At 41.4% G+C, this 26141-nt stretch overlaps 1 protein-coding gene across 1 annotated transcript in view; it reads right to left on the bottom strand.

Annotated features, from left to right (window-relative positions):
* Positions 1-25357, bottom strand: part of ada2b (adenosine deaminase 2b) — a gene marked incomplete at its 5' end in the record, with an annotated part of 465058 nt that extends 439701 nt beyond the window's left edge. The window contains 9 exons of the mRNA XM_079494110.1: positions 11533-11773; positions 13372-13574; positions 13968-14125; positions 14644-14752; positions 16896-16986; positions 20712-20839; positions 21816-22026; positions 22333-22552; positions 25129-25357. Of these exons, the coding sequence (XP_079350236.1) occupies positions 11650-11773; positions 13372-13574; positions 13968-14125; positions 14644-14752; positions 16896-16986; positions 20712-20839; positions 21816-22026; positions 22333-22552; positions 25129-25357 (1473 nt within the window). The 3' untranslated portion in view covers positions 11533-11649. The remainder of the gene's footprint in view (positions 1-11532; positions 11774-13371; positions 13575-13967; positions 14126-14643; positions 14753-16895; positions 16987-20711; positions 20840-21815; positions 22027-22332; positions 22553-25128) is intronic.
* Between the last annotated feature and the right edge of the window lie 784 nt (positions 25358-26141).

Raw genomic sequence — 26141 nt, 5'->3', positions numbered from 1 at the left:
CTATAGTCCATTGTCTCGAGTGATTTTCGTCTTTTTTTCAAATCCTCAAAAATGATGAAAAACGGCATGCTATAGTATGCCGTCTGAGATGGGCTATAGCCCATGGTCAAAAATGATGAAAAACGAGGATTTGAAAAAAAGACGAAAATCACTCCGAGACCATGGGCTATAGTCCATTGTCTCGAGTGATTTTCGCCTTTCTTTCAAATCCTCAAAAATGATGAAAAACGGCATGCTATAATACTCCGTTCGATATGGGCTATAGCCCATGGTCAAAAATGATGAAAAACGAGGGTTTGAGAAAAAGACGAAAATCACTCCAAGACCATGGGCTATAGTCCATTGTCTCGAGTGATTTTCGTCTTTTTTTCAAATCCTCAAAAATGATGAAAAACGGCATGCTATAGTATGCCGTCTGAGATGGGCTATAGCCCATGGTCAAAAATGATGAAAAACGAGGGTTTGAGAAAAAGACGAAAATCACTCCAAGACCATGGGCTATAGTCCATTGTCTCGAGTGATTTTCGCCTTTCTTTCAAATCCTCAAAAATGATGAAAAACGGCATGCTATAATACGCCGTTCGATATGGGCTATAGCCCATGGTCAAAAATGATGAAAAACGAGGGTTTGAGAAAAAGACGAAAATCACTCCGAGACCATGGGCTATAGTCCATTGTCTCGAGTGATTTTCGCCTCTTTTTCAAAACCTCAAAAATGATGAAAAACGGCCTGCTAAAGTATGCCGTCTGAGATGGGCTATATCCCATGGTCAAAAATGATGAAAAACGAGGATTTGAAAAAAAGACGAAAATCACTCCGAGACCATGGGCTATAGTCCATTGTCTCGAGTGATTTTCGCCTCTTTTTCAAAACCTCAAAAATGATGAAAAACGGCATGCTATAATACGCCGTTCGATATGGGCTATAGCCCATGGTCAAAAATGATGAAAAACGAGGGTTTGAGAAAAAGACGAAAATCACTCCAAGACCATGGGCTATAGTCCATATAGCCCATGGACTATAGCCTTTTTTTCAAATCCTCAAAAATGATGAAAAACGGCATGCTATAATACGCCGTTCGATATGGGCTATAGCCCATGGTCAAAAATGATAAAAAACGAGGGTTTGAGAAAAAGACGAAAATCACTCCGAGACCATGGGCTATAGTCCATTGTCTCGAGTGATTTTCGCCTTTCTTTCAAATCCTCAAAAATGATGAAAAACGGCATGCTATAATACGCCGTTCGATATGGGCTATAGCCCATGGTCAAAAATGATGAAAAACGAGGGTTTGAGAAAAAGACGAAAATCACTCCAAGACCATGGGCTATAGTCCATTGTCTCGAGTGATTTTCGCCTCTTTTTCAAAACCTCAAAAATGATGAAAAACGGCCTGCTAAAGTATGCCGTCTGAGATGGGCTATATCCCATGGTCAAAAATGATGAAAAACGAGGATTTGAAAAAAAGACGAAAATCACTCCGAGACCATGGGCTATAGTCCATTGTCTCGAGTGATTTGTCTTTTTTTCAAATCCTCAAAAATGATGAAAAACGGCATGCTATAATACGCCGTTCGATATGGGCTATAGCCCATGGTCAAAAATTATGAAAAACGAGGGTTTGAGAAAAAGACGAAAATCACTCCAAGACCATGGGCTATAGTCCATTGTCTCGAGTGATTTTCGCCTTTTTTTCAAATCCTCAAAAATGATGAAAAACGGCATGCTATAATACGCCGTTCGATATGGGTTATAGCCCATGGTCAAAAATGATGAAAAACGAGGGTTTGAGAAAAAGACGAAAATCACTCCGAGACCATGGGCTATAGTCCATTGTCTCGAGTGATTTTCGTCTTTTTTTCAAATCCTCAAAAATGATGAAAAACGGCATGCTATAGTATGCCGTCTGAGATGGGCTATAGCCCATGGTCAAAAATGATGAAAAACAAGGATTTGAAAAAAAGACGAAAATCACTCCGAGACCATGGGCTATAGTCCATTGTCGAGTGATTTTCGCCTTTTTTTCAAATCTTCAAAAATGATGAAAAACGGCATGCTATAATACGCAGTTCGATATGGGCTATAGCCCATGGTCAAAAATGATGAAAAACGAGGGTTTGAGAAAAAGACGAAAATCACTCCGAGACCATGGGCTATAGTCCATTGTCTCGAGTGATTTTCGTCTTTTTTTCAAATCCTCAAAAATGATGAAAAACGGCATGCTATAATACGCCGTTTGATATGGGCTATAGCCCATGGTCAAAAATGATGAAAAACGAGGGTTTGAGAAAAAGACGAAAATCACTCCGAGACCATGGGCTATAGTCCATTGTCTCGAGTGATTTTCGTCTCTTTTTCAAATCCTCAAAAATGACGAAAAACGGCATTATAGTATGCCGTCTGAGATGGGCTATAGCCCATGGTCAAAAATGATGAAAAACAAGGGTTTGAGAAAGACGAAAATCACTCCGAGACCATGGGCTATAGTCCATTGTCTCGAGTGCTTTTCGTCTTTTTTTACAAATCCTCAAAAATGATGAAAAACAAGGATTTGAAAAAAAGACGAAAATCACTCTGAGACCATGGGCTATAGTCCATTGTCTCGAGTGATTTTCGTCTTTTTTTCAAATCCTCAAAAATGATGAAAAACGGCATGCTATATTACGCCGTTCGATATGGGCTACAGCCCATGGTCAAAAATGATGAAAAACGAGGGTTTGAGAAAAAGACGAAAATCACTCCGAGACCATGGGCTATAGTCCATTGTCTCGAGTGATTTTCGTCTTTTTTTCAAATCCTCAAAAATGATGAAAAACGAGGGTTTGAGAAAAAGACGAAAATCACTCCGAGACCATGGGCTATAGTCCATGGTCTCGGAGTGATTTTCGTCTTCTTTTCAAATCCTCAAAAATGATGAAAAACGAGGGTTTGAGAAAAAGACGAAAATCACTCCGAGACAATGGGCTATAGTCCATTGTCTCGAGTGATTTTCGTCTTTTTTTCAAATCCACAAAAATGATGAAAAACGGCATGCTATAGTATGCCGTCTGAGATGGGCTATAGCCCATGGTCAAAAATGATGAAAAACAAGGATTTGAAAAAAAGACGAAAATCACTCCGAGACCATGGGCTATAGTCCATTGTCTCGAGTGATTTTCGTCTCTTTTTCAAATCCTCAAAAATGATGAAAAACGGCATGCTATAGTATGCCGTCTGAGATGGGCTATAGCCCATGGTCAAAAATGATGAAAAACGAGGGTTTGAGAAAAAGACGAAAATCACTCAGAGACCATGGGCTATAGTCCATTGTCTCGAGTGATTTTCGTCTTTTTTTCAAATCCTCAAAAATGATGAAAAACGAGGGTTTGAAAAAAAGACGAAAATCACTCCGAGACCATGGGCTATAGTCCATGGTCTCGGAGTGATTTTCGTCTTCTTTTCAAATCCTCAAAAATGATGAAAAACGAGGGTTTGAAAAAAAGACGAAAATCACTCCGAGACCATGGGCTATAGTCCATTGTCTCGAGTGATTTGTCTTTTTTTCAAATCCTCAAAAATGATGAAAAACGGCATGCTATAATACGCCGTTCGATATGGGCTATAGCCCATGGTCAAAAATTATGAAAAACGAGGGTTTGAGAAAAAGACGAAAATCACTCCAAGACCATGGGCTATAGTCCATTGTCTCGAGTGATTTTCGCCTTTTTTTCAAATCCTCAAAAATGATGAAAAACGGCATGCTATAATACGCCGTTCGATATGGGTTATAGCCCATGGTCAAAAATGATGAAAAACGAGGGTTTGAGAAAAAGACGAAAATCACTCCAAGACCATGGGCTATAGTCCATATAGCCCATGGACTATAGCCTTTTTTTCAAATCCTCAAAAATGATGAAAAACGGCATGCTATAATACGCCGTTCGATATGGGCTATAGCCCATGGTCAAAAATGATAAAAAACGAGGGTTTGAGAAAAAGACGAAAATCACTCCGAGACCATGGGCTATAGTCCATTGTCTCGAGTGATTTTCGCCTTTCTTTCAAATCCTCAAAAATGATGAAAAACGGCATGCTATAATACGCCGTTCGATATGGGCTATAGCCCATGGTCAAAAATGATGAAAAACGAGGGTTTGAGAAAAAGACGAAAATCACTCCAAGACCATGGGCTATAGTCCATTGTCTCGAGTGATTTTCGCCTCTTTTTCAAAACCTCAAAAATGATGAAAAACGGCCTGCTAAAGTATGCCGTCTGAGATGGGCTATATCCCATGGTCAAAAATGATGAAAAACGAGGATTTGAAAAAAAGACGAAAATCACCCCGAGACCATGGGCTATAGTCCATTGTCTCGAGTGATTTGTCTTTTTTTCAAATCCTCAAAAATGATGAAAAACGGCATGCTATAATACGCCGTTCGATATGGGCTATAGCCCATGGTCAAAAATTATGAAAAACGAGGGTTTGAGAAAAAGACGAAAATCACTCCAAGACCATGGGCTATAGTCCATTGTCTCGAGTGATTTTCGCCTTTTTTTCAAATCCTCAAAAATGATGAAAAACGGCATGCTATAATACGCCGTTCGATATGGGTTATAGCCCATGGTCAAAAATGATGAAAAACGAGGGTTTGAGAAAAAGACGAAAATCACTCCGAGACCATGGGCTATAGTCCATTGTCTCGAGTGATTTTCGTCTTTTTTTCAAATCCTCAAAAATGATGAAAAACGGCATGCTATAGTATGCCGTCTGAGATGGGCTATAGCCCATGGTCAAAAATGATGAAAAACAAGGATTTGAAAAAAAGACGAAAATCACTCCGAGACCATGGGCTATAGTCCATTGTCGAGTGATTTTCGCCTTTTTTTCAAATCTTCAAAAATGATGAAAAACGGCATGCTATAATACGCAGTTCGATATGGGCTATAGCCCATGGTCAAAAATGATGAAAAACGAGGGTTTGAGAAAAAGACGAAAATCACTCCGAGACCATGGGCTATAGTCCATTGTCTCGAGTGATTTTCGTCTTTTTTTCAAATCCTCAAAAATGATGAAAAACGGCATGCTATAATACGCCGTTTGATATGGGCTATAGCCCATGGTCAAAAATGATGAAAAACGAGGGTTTGAGAAAAAGACGAAAATCACTCCGAGACCATGGGCTATAGTCCATTGTCTCGAGTGATTTTCGTCTCTTTTTCAAATCCTCAAAAATGACGAAAAACGGCATTATAGTATGCCGTCTGAGATGGGCTATAGCCCATGGTCAAAAATGATGAAAAACAAGGGTTTGAGAAAGACGAAAATCACTCCGAGACCATGGGCTATAGTCCATTGTCTCGAGTGCTTTTCGTCTTTTTTTACAAATCCTCAAAAATGATGAAAAACAAGGATTTGAAAAAAAGACGAAAATCACTCTGAGACCATGGGCTATAGTCCATTGTCTCGAGTGATTTTCGTCTTTTTTTCAAATCCTCAAAAATGATGAAAAACGGCATGCTATATTACGCCGTTCGATATGGGCTACAGCCCATGGTCAAAAATGATGAAAAACGAGGGTTTGAGAAAAAGACGAAAATCACTCCGAGACCATGGGCTATAGTCCATTGTCTCGAGTGATTTTCGCCTTTTTTTCAAATCCTCAAAAATGATGAAAAACTGCATGCTATAATACGCCGTTCGATATGGGCTATAGCCCATGGTCAAAAATGATGAAAAACGAGGGTTTGAGAAAAAGACGAAAATCACTCCGAGACCATGGGCTATAGTCCATTGTCTCGAGTGATTTTCGTCTTTTTTTCAAATCCTCAAAAATGATGAAAAACGAGGGTTTGAGAAAAAGACGAAAATCACTCCGAGACCATGGGCTATAGTCCATGGTCTCGGAGTGATTTTCGTCTTCTTTTCAAATCCTCAAAAATGATGAAAAACGAGGGTTTGAGAAAAAGACGAAAATCACTCCGAGACAATGGGCTATAGTCCATTGTCTCGAGTGATTTTCGTCTTTTTTTCAAATCCACAAAAATGATGAAAAACGGCATGCTATAGTATGCCGTCTGAGATGGGCTATAGCCCATGGTCAAAAATGATGAAAAACAAGGATTTGAAAAAAAGACGAAAATCACTCCGAGACCATGGGCTATAGTCCATTGTCTCGAGTGATTTTCGTCTCTTTTTCAAATCCTCAAAAATGATGAAAAACGGCATGCTATAGTATGCCGTCTGAGATGGGCTATAGCCCATGGTCAAAAATGATGAAAAACGAGGGTTTGAGAAAAAGACGAAAATCACTCCGAGACCATGGGCTATAGTCCATTGTCTCGAGTGATTTTCGTCTTTTTTTCAAATCCTCAAAAATGATGAAAAACGAGGGTTTGAAAAAAAGACGAAAATCACTCCGAGACCATGGGCTATAGTCCATGGTCTCGGAGTGATTTTCGTCTTCTTTTCAAATCCTCAAAAATGATGAAAAACGAGGGTTTGAAAAAAAGACGAAAATCACTCCGAGACCATGGGCTATAGTCCATTGTCTCGAGTGATTTGTCTTTTTTTCAAATCCTCAAAAATGATGAAAAACGGCATGCTATAATACGCCGTTCGATATGGGCTATAGCCCATGGTCAAAAATTATGAAAAACGAGGGTTTGAGAAAAAGACGAAAATCACTCCGAGACCATGGGCTATAGTCCATTGTCTCGAGTGATTTTCGTCTTTTTTTCTTCAAATCCTCAAAAATGATGAAAAACGGCATGCTATAGTATGCCGTCTGAGATGCGCTATAGCCCATGGTCAAAAATGATGAAAAACAAGGATTTGAAAAAAAGACGAAAATCACTCCGAGACCATGGGCTATAGTCCATTGTCGAGTGATTTTCGCCTTTTTTTCAAATCTTCAAAAATGATGAAAAACGGCATGCTATAATACGCAGTTCGATATGGGCTATAGCCCATGGTCAAAAATGATGAAAAACGAGGGTTTGAGAAAAAGACGAAAATCACTCCGAGACCATGGGCTATAGTCCATTGTCTCGAGTGATTTTCGTCTTTTTTTCAAATCCTCAAAAATGATGAAAAACGGCATGCTATAATACGCCGTTTGATATGGGCTATAGCCCATGGTCAAAAATGATGAAAAACGAGGGTTTGAGAAAAAGACGAAAATCACTCCGAGACCATGGGCTATAGTCCATTGTCTCGAGTGATTTTCGTCTCTTTTTCAAATCCTCAAAAATGACGAAAAACGGCATTATAGTATGCCGTCTGAGATGGGCTATAGCCCATGGTCAAAAATGATGAAAAACAAGGGTTTGAGAAAGACGAAAATCACTCCGAGACCATGGGCTATAGTCCATTGTCTCGAGTGCTTTTCGTCTTTTTTTACAAATCCTCAAATGATGAAAAACAAGGATTTGAAAAAAAGACGAAAATCACTCTGAGACCATGGGCTATAGTCCATTGTCTCGAGTGATTTTCGTCTTTTTTTCAAATCCTCAAAAATGATGAAAAACGGCATGCTATATTACGCCGTTCGATATGGGCTACAGCCCATGGTCAAAAATGATGAAAAACGAGGGTTTGAGAAAAAGACGAAAATCACTCCGAGACCATGGGCTATAGTCCATTGTCTCGAGTGATTTTCGCCTTTTTTTCAAATCCTCAAAAATGATGAAAAACGGCATGCTATAATACGCCGTTCGATATGGGCTATAGCCCTTGGTCAAAAATGATGAAAAACGAGGGTTTGAGAAAAAGACGAAAATCACTCCGAGACCATGGGCTATAGTCCATGGTCTCGGAGTGATTTTCGTCTTCTTTTCAAATCCTCAAAAATGATGAAAAACGAGGGTTTGAGAAAAAGACGAAAATCACTCCGAGACAATGGGCTATAGTCCATTGTCTCGAGTGATTTTCGTCTTTTTTTCAAATCCACAAAAATTATGAAAAACGGCATGCTATAGTATGCCGTCTGAGATGGGCTATAGCCCATGGTCAAAAATGATGAAAAACAAGGATTTGAAAAAAAGACGAAAATCACTCCGAGACCATGGGCTATAGTCCATTGTCTCGAGTGATTTTCGTCTCTTTTTCAAATCCTCAAAAATGATGAAAAACGGCATGCTATAGTATGCCGTCTGAGATGGGCTATAGCCCATGGTCAAAAATGATGAAAAACGAGGGTTTGAGAAAAAGACGAAAATCACTCCGAGACCATGGGCTATAGTCCATTGTCTCGAGTGATTTTCGCCTTTTTTTCAAATCCTCAAAAATGATGAAAAACGGCATGCTATAATACGCCGTTCGATATGGGCTATAGCCCATGGTCAAAAATGATGAAAAACGAGGGTTTGAGAAAAAGACGAAAATCACTCCGAGACCATGGGCTATAGTCCATTGTCTCGAGTGATTTTCGTCTTTTTTTCAAATCCTCAAAAATGATGAAAAACGAGGGTTTGAAAAAAAGACGAAAATCACTCCGAGACCATGGGCTATAGTCCATGGTCTCGGAGTGATTTTCGTCTTCTTTTCAAATCCTCAAAAATGATGAAAAACGAGGGTTTGAGAAAAAGACGAAAATCACTCTGAGACAATGGGCTATAGTCCATTGTCTCGAGTGATTTTCGTCTTTTTTCAAATCCACAAAAATGATGAAAAACGGCATGCTATAGTATGCCGTCTGAGATGGGCTATAGCCCATAGTCAAAAATGATGAAAAACAAGGATTTGAAAAAAAGACGAAAATCACTCCGAGACCATGGGCTATAGTCCATTGTCTCGAGTGATTTTCGTCTTTTTTTTAAATCCTCAAAAATGATGAAAAACGGCATGCTATAGTATGCCGTCTGAGATGGGCTATAGCCCATGGTCAAAAATGATGAAAAACAAGGATTTGAAAAAAAGACGAAAATCACTCCGAGACCAAGGGCTATAGTCCATTGTCTCGAGTGATTTTCGCCTTTTTTTCAAATCCTCAAAAATGATGAAAAACGGCATGCTATAATACGCCGTTCGATATGGGCTATAGCCCATGGTCAAAAATGATGAAAAACGAGGGTTTGAGAAAAAGACGAAAATCACTCCGAGACCATGGGCTATAGTCCATTGTCTCGAGTGATTTTCGTCTTTTTTTCAAATCCTCAAAAATGATGAAAAACGGCATGCTATAGTATGCCGTCTGAGATGGGCTATAGCCCATGGTCAAAAATGATGAAAAACAAGGATTTGAAAAAAGACGGGGGTTTTCATGATTCTGAATCCATTCCAAGCATTAGTTTTGCACAAAAGACACTCCTTGGGGGGAAAACAGCCTCACAAACGTGATGAGGTCAGCACATTTGGTCAAGTGGATATGGCCTAATTTAGCCCAAGGAGTGTTTTTTTGTGCAAAACTAATGCTTGGAATGGATTCAGAATCATGAAAACCCCCTAGTTTCATATGTCACATGTTACTTAAAGAATGATGAAATTTGGACTTTTTTTCCTTATATAGGATGTTAAGGGTGTATGGTCACATATTATGCTAATAACTCAATTTCCCACGGGAGTTGAATTTCAAACTTTTAGTATATGTTATTAGACACCTTTAGAAACACATTGGTGAAGAAATGTCTTGGTAACGATTTATTTCCCAGATTGGTCAAATACCTGATAAAATGCCCTTACTAATAGTCCATTGTCTCGAGTGATTTTCGTCTTTTTTTCAAATCCTCAAAGATGATGAAAAACGGCATGCTATAGTATGCCGTCTGAGATGGGCTATAGCCCATGGTCAAAAATGATGAAAAACAAGGATTTGAAAAAAAGACGAAAATCACTCCGAGACCATGGGCTATAATCCATTGTCTCGAGTGATTTTCGCCTTACTTTCAAATCCTCAAAAATGATGAAAAACGGCATGCTATAATACGCCGTTCGATATGGGCTATAGCCCATGGTCAAAAATGATGAAAAACGAGGGTTTGAGAAAAAGACGAAAATCACTCCAAGACCATGGGCTATAGTCCATTGTCTCGAGTGATTTTCGCCTCTTTTGCAAAACCTCAAAAATGATGAAAAACAGCCTGCTAAAGTATGCCGTCTGAAATGGGCTATATCCCATGGTCAAAAATGATGAAAAACGAGGATTTGAAAAAAAGACGAAAATCACTCCGAGACCATGGGCTATAGTCCATTGTCTCGTGTGATTTTCGTCTTTTTTTTAAATCCTCAAAAATGATGAAAAACGGCATGCTATAGTATGCCGTCTGAGATGGGCTATAGCCCATGGTCAAAAATGATGAAAAACAAGGATTTGAAAAAAAGACGAAAATCACTCCGAGACCATGGGCTATATATAGTCCATTGTCTCGAGTGATTTTCGTCTTTTTTTCAAATCCTCAAAAATGATGAAAAACGGCCTGCTATAGTATGCCGTCCGATATGGGCTATAGCCCATGGTCTCGGAGTGATTTTCGTTGTGAGTTCAAATCCAGCTGAGTTCCAAGGTTCAAGGTTGTCTTTATTGCTAAAACTATGAAACATTTAAAACCAAACATGTCCACCGTAAGATGAACCTAAGTAGGTTTGAATGGGGTTTCTAGGTGTAAGTATGTAGGACTAGTAGCGTGACGACGAGTATAATAAACTGGAAGAAAAGTAACGAGTGTGTGTTCTGGACCTGAAGGTTTATAGGTCCTTCTCAGCTCAATCAACAGGACCAGAACACACCTGGGCTGGCTGCCAGGATCACATCCACCAATGGGGAGGCTGTCTGTGTCCTGTCATGGTTTCCTCTGTATTATCTGATTAACATCCACGATAACACTTAAAAGCACTAAAGACACCGTTTATGCACAGCACCATTCAAATGCTCTGTACATGATCCCAAGGCCCCATTGGAAAAGTGACACCAAGAAGAACAACTTACAACCTAAAAATCACTGAGAGCTCAGTGGCACCCTTGTTAAGATGATGTCCATGTGAGCCAGAGGTTGTGAGTTCAAATCCAGCTGAATTCCTTCTTCTTTCACTCTGCAGCATGTTTTGGAGAATAACATCCAGAAGAGAACTGGAAAGAGATGGAACGCTGAGGAGATTCTCAGAGAGCATGGTGGCACTCTGTGATAAGCTGCTGTCTATGTGAGCCACAGGTTGTGGGTTCAAGTTCAGCCCATGGCCTCAGACGGCATACTATAGCATGCCATTTTTCATAATTTTTGAGGATTTGAAAAAGAGACGAAAATCACTCCATGGCCTCGGACGGCATATTATAGCATGCAGTTTTTCATCATTTTTGAGGATTTGAAAAAAAGACGAAAATCACTCCGAGACCATGGGCTATAGCCCATCGTCTCGGATTGATTTTCGTCTTTTGTGCACATTTTGTTACCGGGGCGGACTGGGTGGTTTTCCAAATCACCCAAATCACTGAATGCTCCTTTAATTGCAATAAGTTTGGCCACAATAATCGTGACATGAAATTCCCCTATTGTCCCATCCCTAAAATGCACTTTTCACAACTGAACTGAATGAAGAAGGCGCTCGAGAAACTCGAACAATTGGAGCCTTTTTATTTTGATAACAGGGTGCAAAGCACAAAAAAGACAAAAAAATAAAAAGATAACATTTCACAACCTTGTATGAGGCGTTTTGCTGTGGCATTAAGCGTTTTCACTAGCTAAGTGTGGGAGTCCCTTTGTGGTGTGGCTGTCCTGAATAGCTGGAGATGAATGCATTCCACTTGTTCTGCCAGACCAGGAGGCCGCTTTCCTTCAGATGTGACGGCAGTGAGCTGTACCTACATGATGAGAGACATGTTCAACTACAAATGCACCCAGGGAGATGCTACGTGCTTTCTATAGGTCTGTTGTACTTAAGCATGTTCATTACAAGCAAGGGTCCCCAAATTGATATGTATTTGGACGCGGACACACATTTGAAAAGATTTTGTATCAGGGGGACCCCAAGCAAACCGTTGTCAAGATGTTTGAAAATAGGTAATTTAAATAAAAACGAAAGAGGGCATAAAGTCCAAGGGTGCCCAAACGGTAGATCGTGATCTACCAGTAGATCACAAAGGCTGTGCAGGTAGCCCCTAAATAATATTTAATTTAAATATATATGAAAAAAAGAAACTATTTTTGACATCTGCCACTTGACTTGATTGATTGACATCAAAAAGGCCTATCAGCTCAAACCCATAATGAAATACTTCGTTTTCAAGAGTGTTGCTGTGCAGGCCTTGGCTGGTAATCCAGTCTGGCAGTGTGCCGCGGGTTCGACTCCCGATCCCGACGGCCTTGACTGCATGTCATCCCCCCATCTCTCTCCCCATTTCCTGTCAGCCTACTGTCTGTCCCTCCATAAAAAATATAAAATAAAGGCGAAAGGCACAAAAAAAAGTGTTGCTGTCCCGCTCTATTTCCCATTCAAAGTGCATTTGTCTTATACGTAACGGCAGCGCCACTATTCCAAATAACATTTAAAAAAATGTTCAGACATGGTATTATATTTTTTTTCGGTGGATAGATCTTGTTGAGCTGGTCATTTTGAGTAGCTCTCAAGTCAAAAAGTGTCGGCACCCTTGGCATTAAACTGTATTAACAAATGTCGTTTCGAGGAAGCAATCTGGTCGAAACTCAAACCAGCATCACGGAACACATAATAAAACAAAGAATTCAGCCGTGTTGTAGTTGGTGCCCACCTAGGGCCCAGGTAGAACCCACTTAAAGCCCACGTGGGCATCCCAGTTAGGACCCACTTGGGTCCCACATACAATTGCCTAGTTGGGGCCCACCTAGGGCCCAGGTAGCACCCACTTAAAACCCACATGGGCAACCCAGGTGAGAACCATCTGGTGCCCGCTGACATTTCTATATGGGTCCCATATGGTTATCCCACCTGGCTCCCACATAGGTAGCCCACCTCTAAACTAGCCTGGCTAATAAGCCAGACTAATATCACACAACACTGTCGCGGTATATTAGTCTGGGCTGGCTCCACTTGGATTTCATTTCCCGGGGGGCGGGTTCAAACATTTTATCTTTGACGCAATTGGTCAGAGCTACTGTCAGTCAAAGGTCTCAAGCATTGAACGTCACTGTACCAAAGCCCGCCCATATTGCATACCGTGTCCCGATTGGTCCGACCTGTTCTCGGTTGTAGGAAAGAGGCGTGCTACTGAGCCTCGCCAGACCGTAATCCGCTGGTAGGCAATTTTTTTTTGCCAACGGCTGATTCGGTCTGGTTTATTAACCAGGCTACCTCTAAACCACATGGGACCCACGTTGGCGTGCTGGCTGGGTAGTTTAGACAGTTTTTGGTTTAGACTAGTCATTGGTCATTGGCCTAAATGGGTTAAAATGTATAACCAACAACAATAACACAACATCCCACCTGATAGAGTTGATAGCTAGTTCTTTCAGGGTTCCCAGGTTGGCTTTTAACCCGCCGATGCCCACGAAGGCTTGATAGAAGTCATAAGAGAGACCAGTGGAGCCGAAGAGAGACGGGTCGTCAGAGCTGATGACCAGAGGATGACCTTCTGACATCAACACAGCGGCAGGGTGGTTACGCAGGTCTGAGACCAGCTTCAGCACCTGGAAGGCGCACACACACACACACGCACACACACACACACACACACGCACACACACAGTACATTAAATATATACACAGTCACATTTTGATGGCCATTTATCCATTCGTAACTCAGAGATGCAGCTTTTTGAACTGTCCAGAGCCCACCATTGAGAGGCAGAGTGAAGTGACTGGAATAAGATTGTACCATCTTATAATATAGCATAAGTGAGTGAATTATTATGGAGGAAGATATGTTTGAAAATGGGTGATGTGGTCCTTTGACAAAATGTGCATTATTATAACAGAAACAAAACAATTATTACACACATGGTCAGGAGTATATTTTATTATTGTCGTGAAGGAGTACTTTTGGAGTAGTTTTTGTCCCATGCCAAGTATAAGTCCTTTACCTGGTTGGAGATGGGACACAACTCCAAAACCACGTTGTTCTTCCTGGCTATCTCCTTGGCCAGGGGGTGATGAGCCATGGCGAAGCCATGGCCGATGCGCGTGGTGTTGAACAGAAGGGCATCAAGGATGTTTCCATCCACTTCCGTGCCTTCATCGTCTAGAAGCATTTAAACACAGCGGAGCACATAGTCCACATTCAAGCAACAGCAGCCAACAGTAGCGTTTTGTATGGTATGCTTCATATCCTGTACTATTTCCAGTGCCATCATTACATTATTAGCCCCATACCTCGCTACTGAGAGGATGGAGGCACATGGCTAACATCATTATCTTTTTAAACTAGTTACTGGCCACTTGTGTTCCGCTAACAATGCTGTGCATTCTTCTTGATAAGCTGAACAGTGCATTCATTGCACAGGGTGTCCGTCCGGGTGGTGCAGTCGTAAAGTTCCTGTCCACCACCGTAGAGATTAGACTGGAGTTTGATTTCTCCATGGTGCCTCAGACTTGGCCCGGGTGCACCAACGAACACATCAATGGTTAGGTGAGTTCGCAGTGGATGTGCTTCCGGTGAAACTCTTCACCGCCACGGGAAAAGCGGTGGCTGTCGACTATATGTGCATTAGATCAACAAGTAAGGGTTGGAAGAGGGAGGACTTCGAAAAATGAACATACCTGTCTCCCCAGCATGAAAAAAGTAAGGCAGCCTAACACCAATTTGGGCTGGTAGCGACAGTGCATCCTTGAAATACCAGATATTTTTCTCACCATCTTCTCTGCCGACCTACAAAGTACAATGAAACCATAATCACACAATCGTCAATATAAATGAGCATGACAGTTTTTTTGTTCCTTTGCCCAGCTTTCCGGGTTTCTGCAAACACAAACATTGAAGACAAACGTGAGGACTGAAAAGTGAAGACGCAATTTGTGATTGGCCGGAATGACATTTGTGATGATTTGATTGACTGAACACGGAATGTGATGTATATGATGTACAGTATATGATGTATGGTGATGCATCAGCGCCCCTCACTTCACACAAGTGTGATTTCTTTTAAATGAGATTCAGGATAAATGGTAAATGGTGCATTTATATAGCGCCTTTATCCAAGGTGCTTTACATAGATTGTGCATTACATTCACCCATTCACACACACATTCATACACCGATTGCAGTGGTAGCCATGCTTGCAAGGTACCAACCAGCACATCGGGAGCAATTTGGGGTTCAGTGTCTTGCCCAAGGACACTTTGACATGTAGACAGGAGGAGCCGGGATTCGAACCGCCGACCCATGGATCATTGGACGACCTGCTCTACCTCTTGAGCCACAGTCGCCCCATATGGGGATATGATCGAAACATTAAAGACGTGGCCAGCCGTCGAGGTGTGTGGTGTGAGGTGAAAGGGTGGAGCAGAGTGTGGACTATTTGACGACACTCTACACTGCACAAAAGCACTAAAAGAGGAAGATGCAAATTTCTAAAACAACGTTTTTAACCAGCAGTTGAATGTGTGATGGCATATTGCATGGCATATTTACTGCCTAAATGTAGAAACCCTTTACAAACAAGCTGCCAGAGACGAAAGTCCTCCGTTACACTTCCCTGTCTGTGACCTTTCCGTACCAACTCTCGCTGACCTGCATTACTGATATATTAATAATAATAATAATAATAACTGATATTATTCTCTCTTCCACACACAAGATGTCATATTGTGTCTCTCTCATTGTGTAATGAGAGACAGAGAGAGAGACGACGCAAGAAAGGGAACCAGGAAACGCAACCCTGTAGAGCTATATACTTGCAATGGTCAATAAAAACATAATATGATTATGGCAAATAATCACGGAATGTCACTGCACCGAGAGACTGCTGCATACATCTCCTTACAATGGTGTTTACCGGATTGGTTTGTGTTAAATAACACTATAAAAAAACATGACCCTTTTCAGGTAACGCACCCCCTAGTTGGTTGGTGCACCACATCGACATCGAATCGACATCGACATCTACATCGATCGACATCGACCGACGTCAACATCGATCGACATCTACCGACATCGACATCTACATCGATCGACATCGATCGACATCAACATCGACCGACATCGACGGACATGGGGCGACAATATTTCCATTACTATTACGATAATACCCAGTTAGTTAGATAAATAAAATACAAAAAAATGCATTTCAAAGTAAAGAATAATAATCTGATTTTGACTATAGCATAAAATGAGCATTCAAAAAGGTCTTCTAAAAGTCACCAGAAAATAAATTCAACATTACAACCACCCTAAGACTTCTCTATGGGTCTCTTCTAACCAAAGAAATAGGTTGTCAGCTTCTACCAAAACCATGTTAGCAAAAGTCATTTTTTTCTGAAGAACTTTTCTGTATTGGCCCCCAGACTAAAAAAAAAAGAAAAGAAAACTGCCTACTGTACATGTATAGCAAATATGAAATTGGGTGTGCCAATTGATTTTTTCAACATGAAAAGGATTCAGATGCAGAAATAGCAAAGCAAGCACAACACTATGAAGAAATTGTCTTATATTATTGTTCTCTGTTACAAGCAACCGAGTAGATAGAGTGCCTGAAGCCCAGAGTACAACTCCCTGCCTAAAGCCCAGAGGCCTAAACCAAATAACCTGCACTGAAGAGCTACTTTTTGCAGCTAGTTTTTATTTATTTTTGTCCCTTCAGTTTCTTTAAAACAGCTATAAAAGTTTGTATTCTTATTTTATGACCCAAGGGGGATTTCCCTTTTGGCTGAGTGATAGATGTTTGAAGCAGGTTATATCCAGGTGCGTAAACATCCATCTTTCAGCAGCTCTGAGGCGTATGTAATTAATAAGCAGCGTGGACGAAGACGAGTGGGTGTAATGCAATTGTCTCATTTTCAGGACGGGCAGTTACCAGGTCAAATCCTACGACGAGGTCTGGGAAATCTCTCTGCATTTGAATGGCCTCCTTCACGGCCGATGTGATGTCAGACAGCGTCAGAGCCCTACAAGTGGAACACAAGAGACGATTGTATTATGGTGGATATAAGCCAGTACCAAGTTGGTGCTAAACCTCTTGATGAGATGTTCTGTACGACGACAGTTGCTTTTTAAATGTGCGTTATAAATAAACTTTGATTTGATCTGATTTGATCCTTTACAACCCTAAAGAAAACCTGTTTAAAATGAACCAGAGTTTCAAGAGCTGTCCCTATTTTGTGCCATGTCATTACACTGGTAGACATGGATTAAAGCTCTCAGTCATGTGAGTTCCATAGAAGCCAGCATGTCTTCTTACGGAAGCATGTTGCCTGGGCGAAAAAGGCCGATCTACAAGTTCTCAATGCATCTTCAGATAGGCTATTTTATGTAATTATTTAAAAAGAAGATTAGAGCATTTGAAGTGGTCAAACTAGCATTGTTTTTCATAAAACCCCAAAAGGTCTCGGAAAGCAAAGGTTAAAGCCTCAGTCTGTGATATCTTCACCAGCTGGTTGGCAGTATGTAGAACAGCAGCAACAATATTATAATAAAACATAATAATTTCACACGTTAATTATGGACATTATTTAGAAAACAGTCGTGATATTTTATTTCCGCTTTAATCCTTGAGTAGGTGAAGTTTTTCCAAAGATTTTGCGCGCGCACACACACACACACACGCGCGCACGCACGCACGTACTCACACACACACACACGCATGCACGCACGCACGCACGCACGCGCAAAATGAAAACGGTTAATTGCATTTACAGTAACAGCCTTCAGTTAGTAATGAATAAAGAGGTGTCACTGAGTAAACCCATGGATAATGACTGGATAACAGCACACTGCTGCTAATTTGCCAAATCAAATGCGGAGAGGTCATTTCCCCACAAGATCACTCCACATATCCATAAAGGTGCAGTAACCTGAATTTTATTCTCTTAGTAGAATTCTCTCTCTTCCGAATGTGGAAGATTCAATGCCTGGAATTCTGATTTACAAGGTTGGAACAGTGGAGCACAGCCTGTAAGGAGGCTCAAACCCAGACGGGTATTATAAGTAAGATCACAATTTACTGCAATATAATTGCCTGATGAGGGTGTATATATCACACGAGAGAATAAATTCAATGCTGATATTCCAGATACTTGTATCAGATGAGATGATAACGGTACACTTTTCCATTGTTTGTGGTCATGCCTAAGAGTGAAGGAGTTGTGGGGGGAGGTTAGGAGGGAGCTACAGAGGATTGTATAAATAAATATTGAGCTGGACCCAAAACGTACCCTATTAGATACAGATGTTTGGTCTTGTGGCCATAAGGACTCAGATGGTGATACCAGATATGTATTGTATGCATTCCGTTCCGTTTCCCCCGTGTAAAGTGAGGGGCTCTCTTATCATCAAAAATTATCATACATCATCTCATTCCGGCCAATTTGCGTCTTCACTTTTCTGTCCTCACATTTTATCCTCAATACGTACTTTGCTCAGCCAATCAAATCATCGCTATGGGCTGCTCAGCCAATCAAATCATCGCTATGGGCTGCTCAGCCAATCAAATCATCGCTATGACTTACACAAACACACAAAGCTTGGCAAAAAAGTACCAATGTTAACCAGGAGAGAGAGCTCATACAGGATACAGGATGAACCAGTGCGATTGGAAGTGATGAAACAAAAGAAATGAGGACACAAAATTGGAACTAGTACTATAAACTATAGTACTATAAACTATAGTACTATAAACTTGAACCTGATAAATTAGTATTAAAGAGCTGGAGAGACTTTGTTACTGAAGAAATCAATAGCAATGATCACACATCTCCATGACCTCTGACCTTTCTGAATTACGCCCCGGAAAAGTACCCCATGTTACAAAAAACTAAAACTAATACTAAAACAAATAGCCAAATCACAAAACTAAAACTAAACTAAAATACAAAATAAACATGCTAAATCTGCTTTAGAATGTAACTATAACTAAACTGAAGGTTGCCGTCAAGAATCTGCAGCTTGCGTTTAATACTCTCCAGGATGCCCTGGTTGAGCTAAGACTCGTTTTAAATGCAAGTAAAACAAAATGTATGCTGTTTTCTATGGCTATGAATATTGCCTTGGATAGTGTACTTATAACTTCTTCAGATGGCTCCACGATTGAGAGGGTCTCTGAATATAAATATCTTGGCATCTGGCTTGACGATAAACTTTCTTTTAAATTTCATATTGTTGATCTTGTCTCCAAACTTTTCATACTCCTATTTTAGAGCCGAATAAAAGTCGGTTCGGCTCTGTAGAGCCTACAATGTGACGTCATTTGAGGTTCGGGGGGGGGCGGGTACCGTCCTAAAGTCGGCTCTTCGGTGCTACTGAAAACTTCTGACGAGCCGAAATCATTTCGGCACTAGGCCTACAGCGCCGAAACAGCGGTAAAATAGGAGTATGAATCGGCCATTAGACAAAAACTAGGTTTTCTGTATAGCAATAAATTCTGTTTTCCAAATTCCAGTAAAAAAAAGCTATTATTGAGTCCACTTTCCTCTCGGTCCTGGACTACAAGGGACATAATTTATAGGTCTGCTGCTCCTTCACTTTTAAAGCGTGTGCACACTGCACTTTATGAGAACTCAGGTTTATCCTCTCTGACAGAGAGGCGAGATAAGCATTGGCACCTATTTTTATATAAAGCCATTGCTGGGATGCTCCCTGACTATATCTGCTCCATGTTGGAATTGAACAATAGCACGTATCAGACCCGCTCTAGTGATCTTTTAAGGCTCAAGGTTCCTCAGGCTCAGACAGAGTTGGGCAAGACAGCTTTTTCTGTCAATGGCCCAACCTCGTGGAATGAACTTCAAAACTCCTTAAAACTGAGCTCCCTGCCATCCTTCGGTCAGTTCAAAGGAATGCTCCAGAACACTTTTCACCGTGATTGCTCCTGCTTCAATTGATTTATTTTACTGGTTGTTCTGCATTTAAAGTTCCTTTGTAATTTATCCTGATTTATAATGTTGTGTTGATGTATTGTTTTTTTTATTTTGTAATAGTTTTTATCCCACGATTTTGTAACCCATTTTTCACCCCTGTGTCAATTATCTAATGTGATCCTGGGCTCTACACACCCTCTGCCAACCTAGTCCCCATATATGGGGGACATGGGGAGAGCAACAGACTTGAACTCATGCTTCCTTCATGCCTGAGTGTCCAAGTTGCTCCTTTACACCTGACAGGGGGGAGTTTCCCTGGTTGGAGGTAGCGCGTGGAAGGAACACGTTATTCCAACCAGTTCCTTTCCCCTCCATCAGACGCCCCGGCTGGCCAGGGGGAGGCAGTTTAGAGACCAGGATTACTGCATGTTTTTGTGAGGGTACCTACCCTAGGGGACACGGGGAGAACATGCAAACTCCACACAGAAAGGCCCTTTCGCCAACCCCGCCTTCGGGTATGGGCACTGATGACGCGGAGGAGGAAACACGCCGCCAGCACCCACAGCATCCCGAGCGGGAATCAAACCCAGGACCTTCTAGCTGTGAGGCGACACTACCAACTGTGCCACCGTGCCCCCCGATGTTGTTTTGACTGTATTTGTGAATTGTAACCTCGGCTACATTGAAAATGAGGGCTTGCCCTCAACTGTATTTCAGAGTATAAATAAAGGTGATGATGATGATGATGATGATGATGATGATGATGATGATGAAACGGAAAACAAGAAGTCAAAACAACATTTTACTAAAAACTATACCTGTGAGCAGCCATGATGATTCGAGCTCCAAGGAAGTCCGGGTGGTCCCTGACGAACTGCCGTGTGACTTGTTGAAACATGTTGAGAGTGAACACCTTGTCATGAATGGTCCCATCAAGCTCATACGTCTACAAAGGAGAACAGCTGGTTGACTCTACATCAAATCTTTCTCAGCCCATAATTATTTTTCTAAAAGAAAAAGGGATTCTAAATCCTTCTCATTTCTGAAAAACGTATGTTTCTATATCAGTTGTAAAACCTTTTCATGTCAAGGACCCCCAAAATGATATGTATTTGGTTGAGGAATGTCCATCTCAAAATGTTTTGTTCCAGGTACCCCCCCAGAAGCAAAGATTTGAGTTAAAAATGTTTGCTTTAAAAATATATTATGATCAAAGATTTGCAAAAAATACAATCTGGAGTGGGAACTCATACAGAAACAAATAAATGAGCAGCACGAAATTGGAACTGGAAATCTAAAATACAGATTGGATGAAATTGGCATCCGTTAAAACGTACCGGTGTTTTCCATTTATCAAAAAACTAGGAGAGAACACTCTTATCAATGATCATATAACAGAGCTTTAAAAACAAAAAAACAAAAAATAAAATCACACCTGTGTGAACTGAGTGGTGCAACTCTGTGTGGGGGTCCCTGGGGGGTCCCCGGAACCTCCAGACCCACAGGAACACGCCCAGGGTGCCGGCCCGGTTCCGGCGAGCCGCCCCGCGTCCGAAACGGTAGAGAAATGACAGTTACTGTGTGGGGGTCCCCGGAACATCCAGACCCCCAACAGTAACACTTGGTTGTGAAAACCAACCAAGCGCTATTTTCGTACTCGGACAGGCCCAGCCAGCCAGACAGGGACACAGGGACCCAGAACGCTCCGTAATGGAGTGGCTGCACCACTCAAAAACAAAACTAAAACTAAACTACTACTTTAAAAGTGTAACAACAAAAAAACAGCAGCAATATAGACAGACAGACAGACAGACAGACAGACAGACAGACAGACAGACAGACAGACAGACAGACAGACAGACAGACCCACCCACACAGTATAATATACAATATAATAGAATATAAAATGGTTGAACACAAACCCTTGATACACCGCTCCTGAGTTCCAGATACATGATGTTATCGTTGTGCAGTTCTTCCAAGCCTTTGTAGAAGTAGTCCTTCAGCACAGGAGCATGAGCGATGAGGCCCGCTGCTACCATGAAGGCCTTCTCAAACTTCTCCCACACCACGTCTTGGCTTGGATAGGCAACATCTGGCTCCTCGGTGAACAAGGTCAGGTTCCTGATCAAACTGAATGATCAAACATGAATCAAACCTTGATTATCCCACCAAGGCCAGATGAATCAGTGGTTCTCAAACTTTTTTGTGCCAAGAACCTCCAAATTGAAAAAGGTTTTGAGAGCTTGGAGACCTATATGTTCTGTATGATACAGGCCACAAGTGGTTAATGAGACTAATCGGTTTAGTTGATTATACAAAAATCTATCAAAACATTTTCCGTGTCGATTTGTTGAAATATTATAAAATACATGTACATGGCAGCAATACGCTGCCATGTACAATACAAACATTTTTATTAAAATTGTTTCACTCAACCCATCGTCAAAGTCCGAAGGATCGCCCAGTTTGGCTCTCAAGGCACCGAGCAGCTGCCAGTGTAAGCAGTCCCATCGGGGGAAGGGCTGGCGGCTGGAGAACAGGAAGCGCACAGAGTTGTCCCACGTGATGCAGATGTAACAGTGAGGTCTGTATGTCACGTTCTTCACCAGCCAGTCAACACTGACCAGGGAGGACGTGTGGATGTGGAGGACACCACCTGGCATGGCCAAAGCAACACAACAACATCTCTCAGACTAGGGGTGCAACACAGTTCATCAAACTAATCAATAGAATCAAATATAAAAATGTATTACACGGCTCGGTTGAATGAATGATTGATTCTGATTGGTCAGTCGCTGAGTTCAGCGGTGTGTTATTTCTGGATAACAGACCGCTCCGCTCTATGACAGACCGCTGGCACCTGCTGTGCTGCTTGATTTGATTTTGATTTGATTTGTGGCAGCGGTGGCCGAACGGATTGCGGAGCGGTCTTGATACCGGAAGGTCGCCAGTTCGAATCAGCGGTCCGACACGTTAAAATTACCACCGCTGAAGTGCCCTTGAACAAGGCATTGAACCACTACGATGAAATGTTCTATGAGCAGGGCCTGGCTGGAAACAAGTTATTGAGCTTAGCCCAGATACCCTGGGTAAATATAGTAATCATTTCATTTAATTTCATTTACTGCTGTATCCAACATGACAGCCATGTAAACACACACTCAATGGTATTTACAGCTAAACATTGCTCTCAAAAATGTTTTTGAAAACATTTTAAGTGAGAAATAGTCTAGACGATGCAGTAAATTGATTTTATTTGATCAACTCATTTCCTTGTTTTCCGACTGTGCTGCAGCTGAGCTGGGCAGACGGCCAACGCCGGACACTTATGGAATACTTTAATTTCCGTAAGCAAGGAGATACCTCATTGTCTCCACCAGGCCGAAGGCATGGGGAGGGTATGTTTTGCACTCCGTCCGTGTGTCCTTGTGTGTGTGTTCATCCGTCCGTCCGTCCGTCCGTCCGTGTACAGCTAATCTCCGGCACCGTTACCCCGGTCGATGGCAAACTTTGCACAAACACTCCCTAGATGCCAACGATGAACCTCTGCCACAGATTTTCCAGAACGACCTGTTATAGCGCCACCAGGAGGCCGACTTTTGTAAAACACCTTTTTTGATATTACTCCTCCAGATTCTGTCCAAACATCCCACAAATCGTTACACAGTATCTCTGTAGTCATGTGCTCAAGACGGATCTGTCCCATATTTCATATTCCATCCTAATTAGCTAACATTGGCTTTCAAAGTTTGCAAGATTGGCCTGTTTTGAACGAAAAGCCTCAAATCATGAACGCAGCGTGCAATTTACGTGAAATCTTTCACACACTTTCCAACTAGGCTGAGGAATATATCCCACCCTTTTCACATTGGCCTGTTATAGCGCCACCAACAGGTGGATTCTTGCAAAACACACTTTTGGAACAAAATGCCTCAAATCATCCAATTCCCAACAAAGGCGTTAGAAGAAATGGCACCCTTTTCACATTGGCCTATTATAGTGCCCCGAGGGGCACTTTTTCTAGTTTATATATAAATCACCTTCACCACCTCCACTCCGTGTCGGTGGTTAATTACCCTGTCGGTGATTTATACATTATATCAACAATGACCACCTAGCCATACATTATCCCTTACATATATGCTATTAGTATAGAGCGTCGCAGTCCCGCCTCCTACCCTGGACCAGGAAATGAAACCCAATGCATTTTTCCCATAGACATTTCAAAAAGTATTTATTTAAAGACGGTTACGCCGCGGACAAAGCCAACTCGAGTCGTGACAACTCATGACAACACAAACAATATTTTGGACCAAACAAATAATTACAAAGAAGAAAAACAACAAAAAAAGTGTTGTAACCTGCCGTTTTTTTCTTCTTTCTAATTATTTGTTCGGCCCAAAAAATTGTGTTTGTTGTTATGATTTGTCACGACTCGAGTTGGCTTTGTCCGCGGCGTAAACGTCTTTAAATAAATACTTTCTGAAATGTCTATGAGGAAAATGAACGGAGAATCATTTCCTGGTCCAGGGTAGGAGGCGGGACTGCGACGCTCTATAGACTCAGAGTATTATTAGTTCAGTGACAGGGATCTCTCAGTTTCTAGTGAGCGAAGGATACAGCATAAACAAGTGAAATTGATAAGTAATGACGCAGAAATGAGGAGACATTTGAACTGGACCGCCATAAAATTGAAGCTGATAATTGAGTGCTCTCTCCCGATTGGCTGAAATTGGCATCCCACCTGAAAATGTTTTGAACAAACACTTTTAACCCAAATGTATCACTTACCCACCCTACCTTTAATAATCTTTTTTATTCTTGTAGTTAAACAAGATCACAACGCATCACATCGCGATGTGTTGTGAGCTTGTAGATCAGCTATTTTAACTATTGCATGACACTGCTGTGCGCAATGAAGTATAAAATAGGCCAGGGTTTCAGTGGTTCATCAATTTGTCTAAATATAAAATATTATCAAAAAAGTAATTAATATAATAATCACTAAGAAAAGAACCAACAGTTTCAGCCTTAAGTTATTTTTGTGTCCATAATATAATTCAAAAAGTTAAATTATATTGTAGATTCATAACAGATAAAAGTGAAATTGTTTTATGTTGAATTAATTTACATTTGTATTTGATTATAATATAAATGTATACACACCTTGCGACATGCATGTGTTGTTTACTTTAGTATCGCAACAACACCCCCCCCAAAATGTCAAATCACCTTTTGGCATCTTCTGGAGCAGCTTGAAGATGGGGCTTCTCTGGATGAGAGCCCTTGCCTTGAAGAAGTGCATGGCTGGGGGGAACTGAGCGGCAGCCATCTCCTTCTTCTTCAACCAGTGGAGGTGAGCGTCCAGCCGCCGCTCTGCCGCCGTCAGCCTGACGGCGCCTCCCACCTGCCGGGAGGCCTCCTCGCGCATCAGCACCTCCCTCTGCCCCGGGTCTGGCATCCCGGTGATCCCGGTGCACACCATGATGATGGTCGCCGCACACACCAGCACCAGGTATATCACCCACCTGAATGGCACCAGAGCCTGGTCGCACCTTGCGAAGATGCAAATCACCATGTCCTCGTCTTCCACAGGAGGGCACCGTTCTTAGGTTCCTCCTTCAACATTTAATAGACTGTTCAAAGTGAACCAGTTTGCTGTAGTTGGCACTGTGAAGAAACAAAGAATGGGCCTAAGATATAAGACCAGTCTAACAAGCCTAATCTAACAGAGACGAGCAAGCAAAAGGGTTTCTCTGTGACTCTGTGAGTTTCTATACATAATCAATTAAACATTGAACAAAACGAAATAAGACACAGCTTCATACTTTTGTGAGAATCTAACAAATTATTACTAAACAAGGTCAATCCAAAAATCATAAAATCTAGTTTACGGTGCCAAACAAACTATTTATGTGTTCACATGAGTGTTAAATAGCTTTATCTTCGCTTAGTAATCATTGATAGTGTTTGCTCATAGTGTTTGCTCATGGGTCTCCCCATAAATAGAAAATACATTAGGACAAGATACCAATTTCATTCAATCAGGAGAGAGAACTCATACACTACAGCATAAGCATGTGAAATTGGAAGTGATTAAACAAAAAACTGAGCAGACAACATTGGAACAATTATAACATTGAAGCTGATAAATGGGTTCTCTTTCCTCAAATGAAATTGGAATGCATCTTCAGTTAATATTACCATCATCACTAACCACTTGAAGGAAAAGTATTTGAACCTTG

The sequence above is a fragment of the Electrona antarctica genome, assembly GCF_951216825.1.
Source record: "Electrona antarctica genome assembly, chromosome: 23".
Classification (NCBI taxonomy): domain Eukaryota; kingdom Metazoa; phylum Chordata; class Actinopteri; order Myctophiformes; family Myctophidae; genus Electrona; species Electrona antarctica.
Note: the sequence above shows the minus strand (reverse complement) of the source record. Positions and strands in the feature narration are given on the sequence as shown.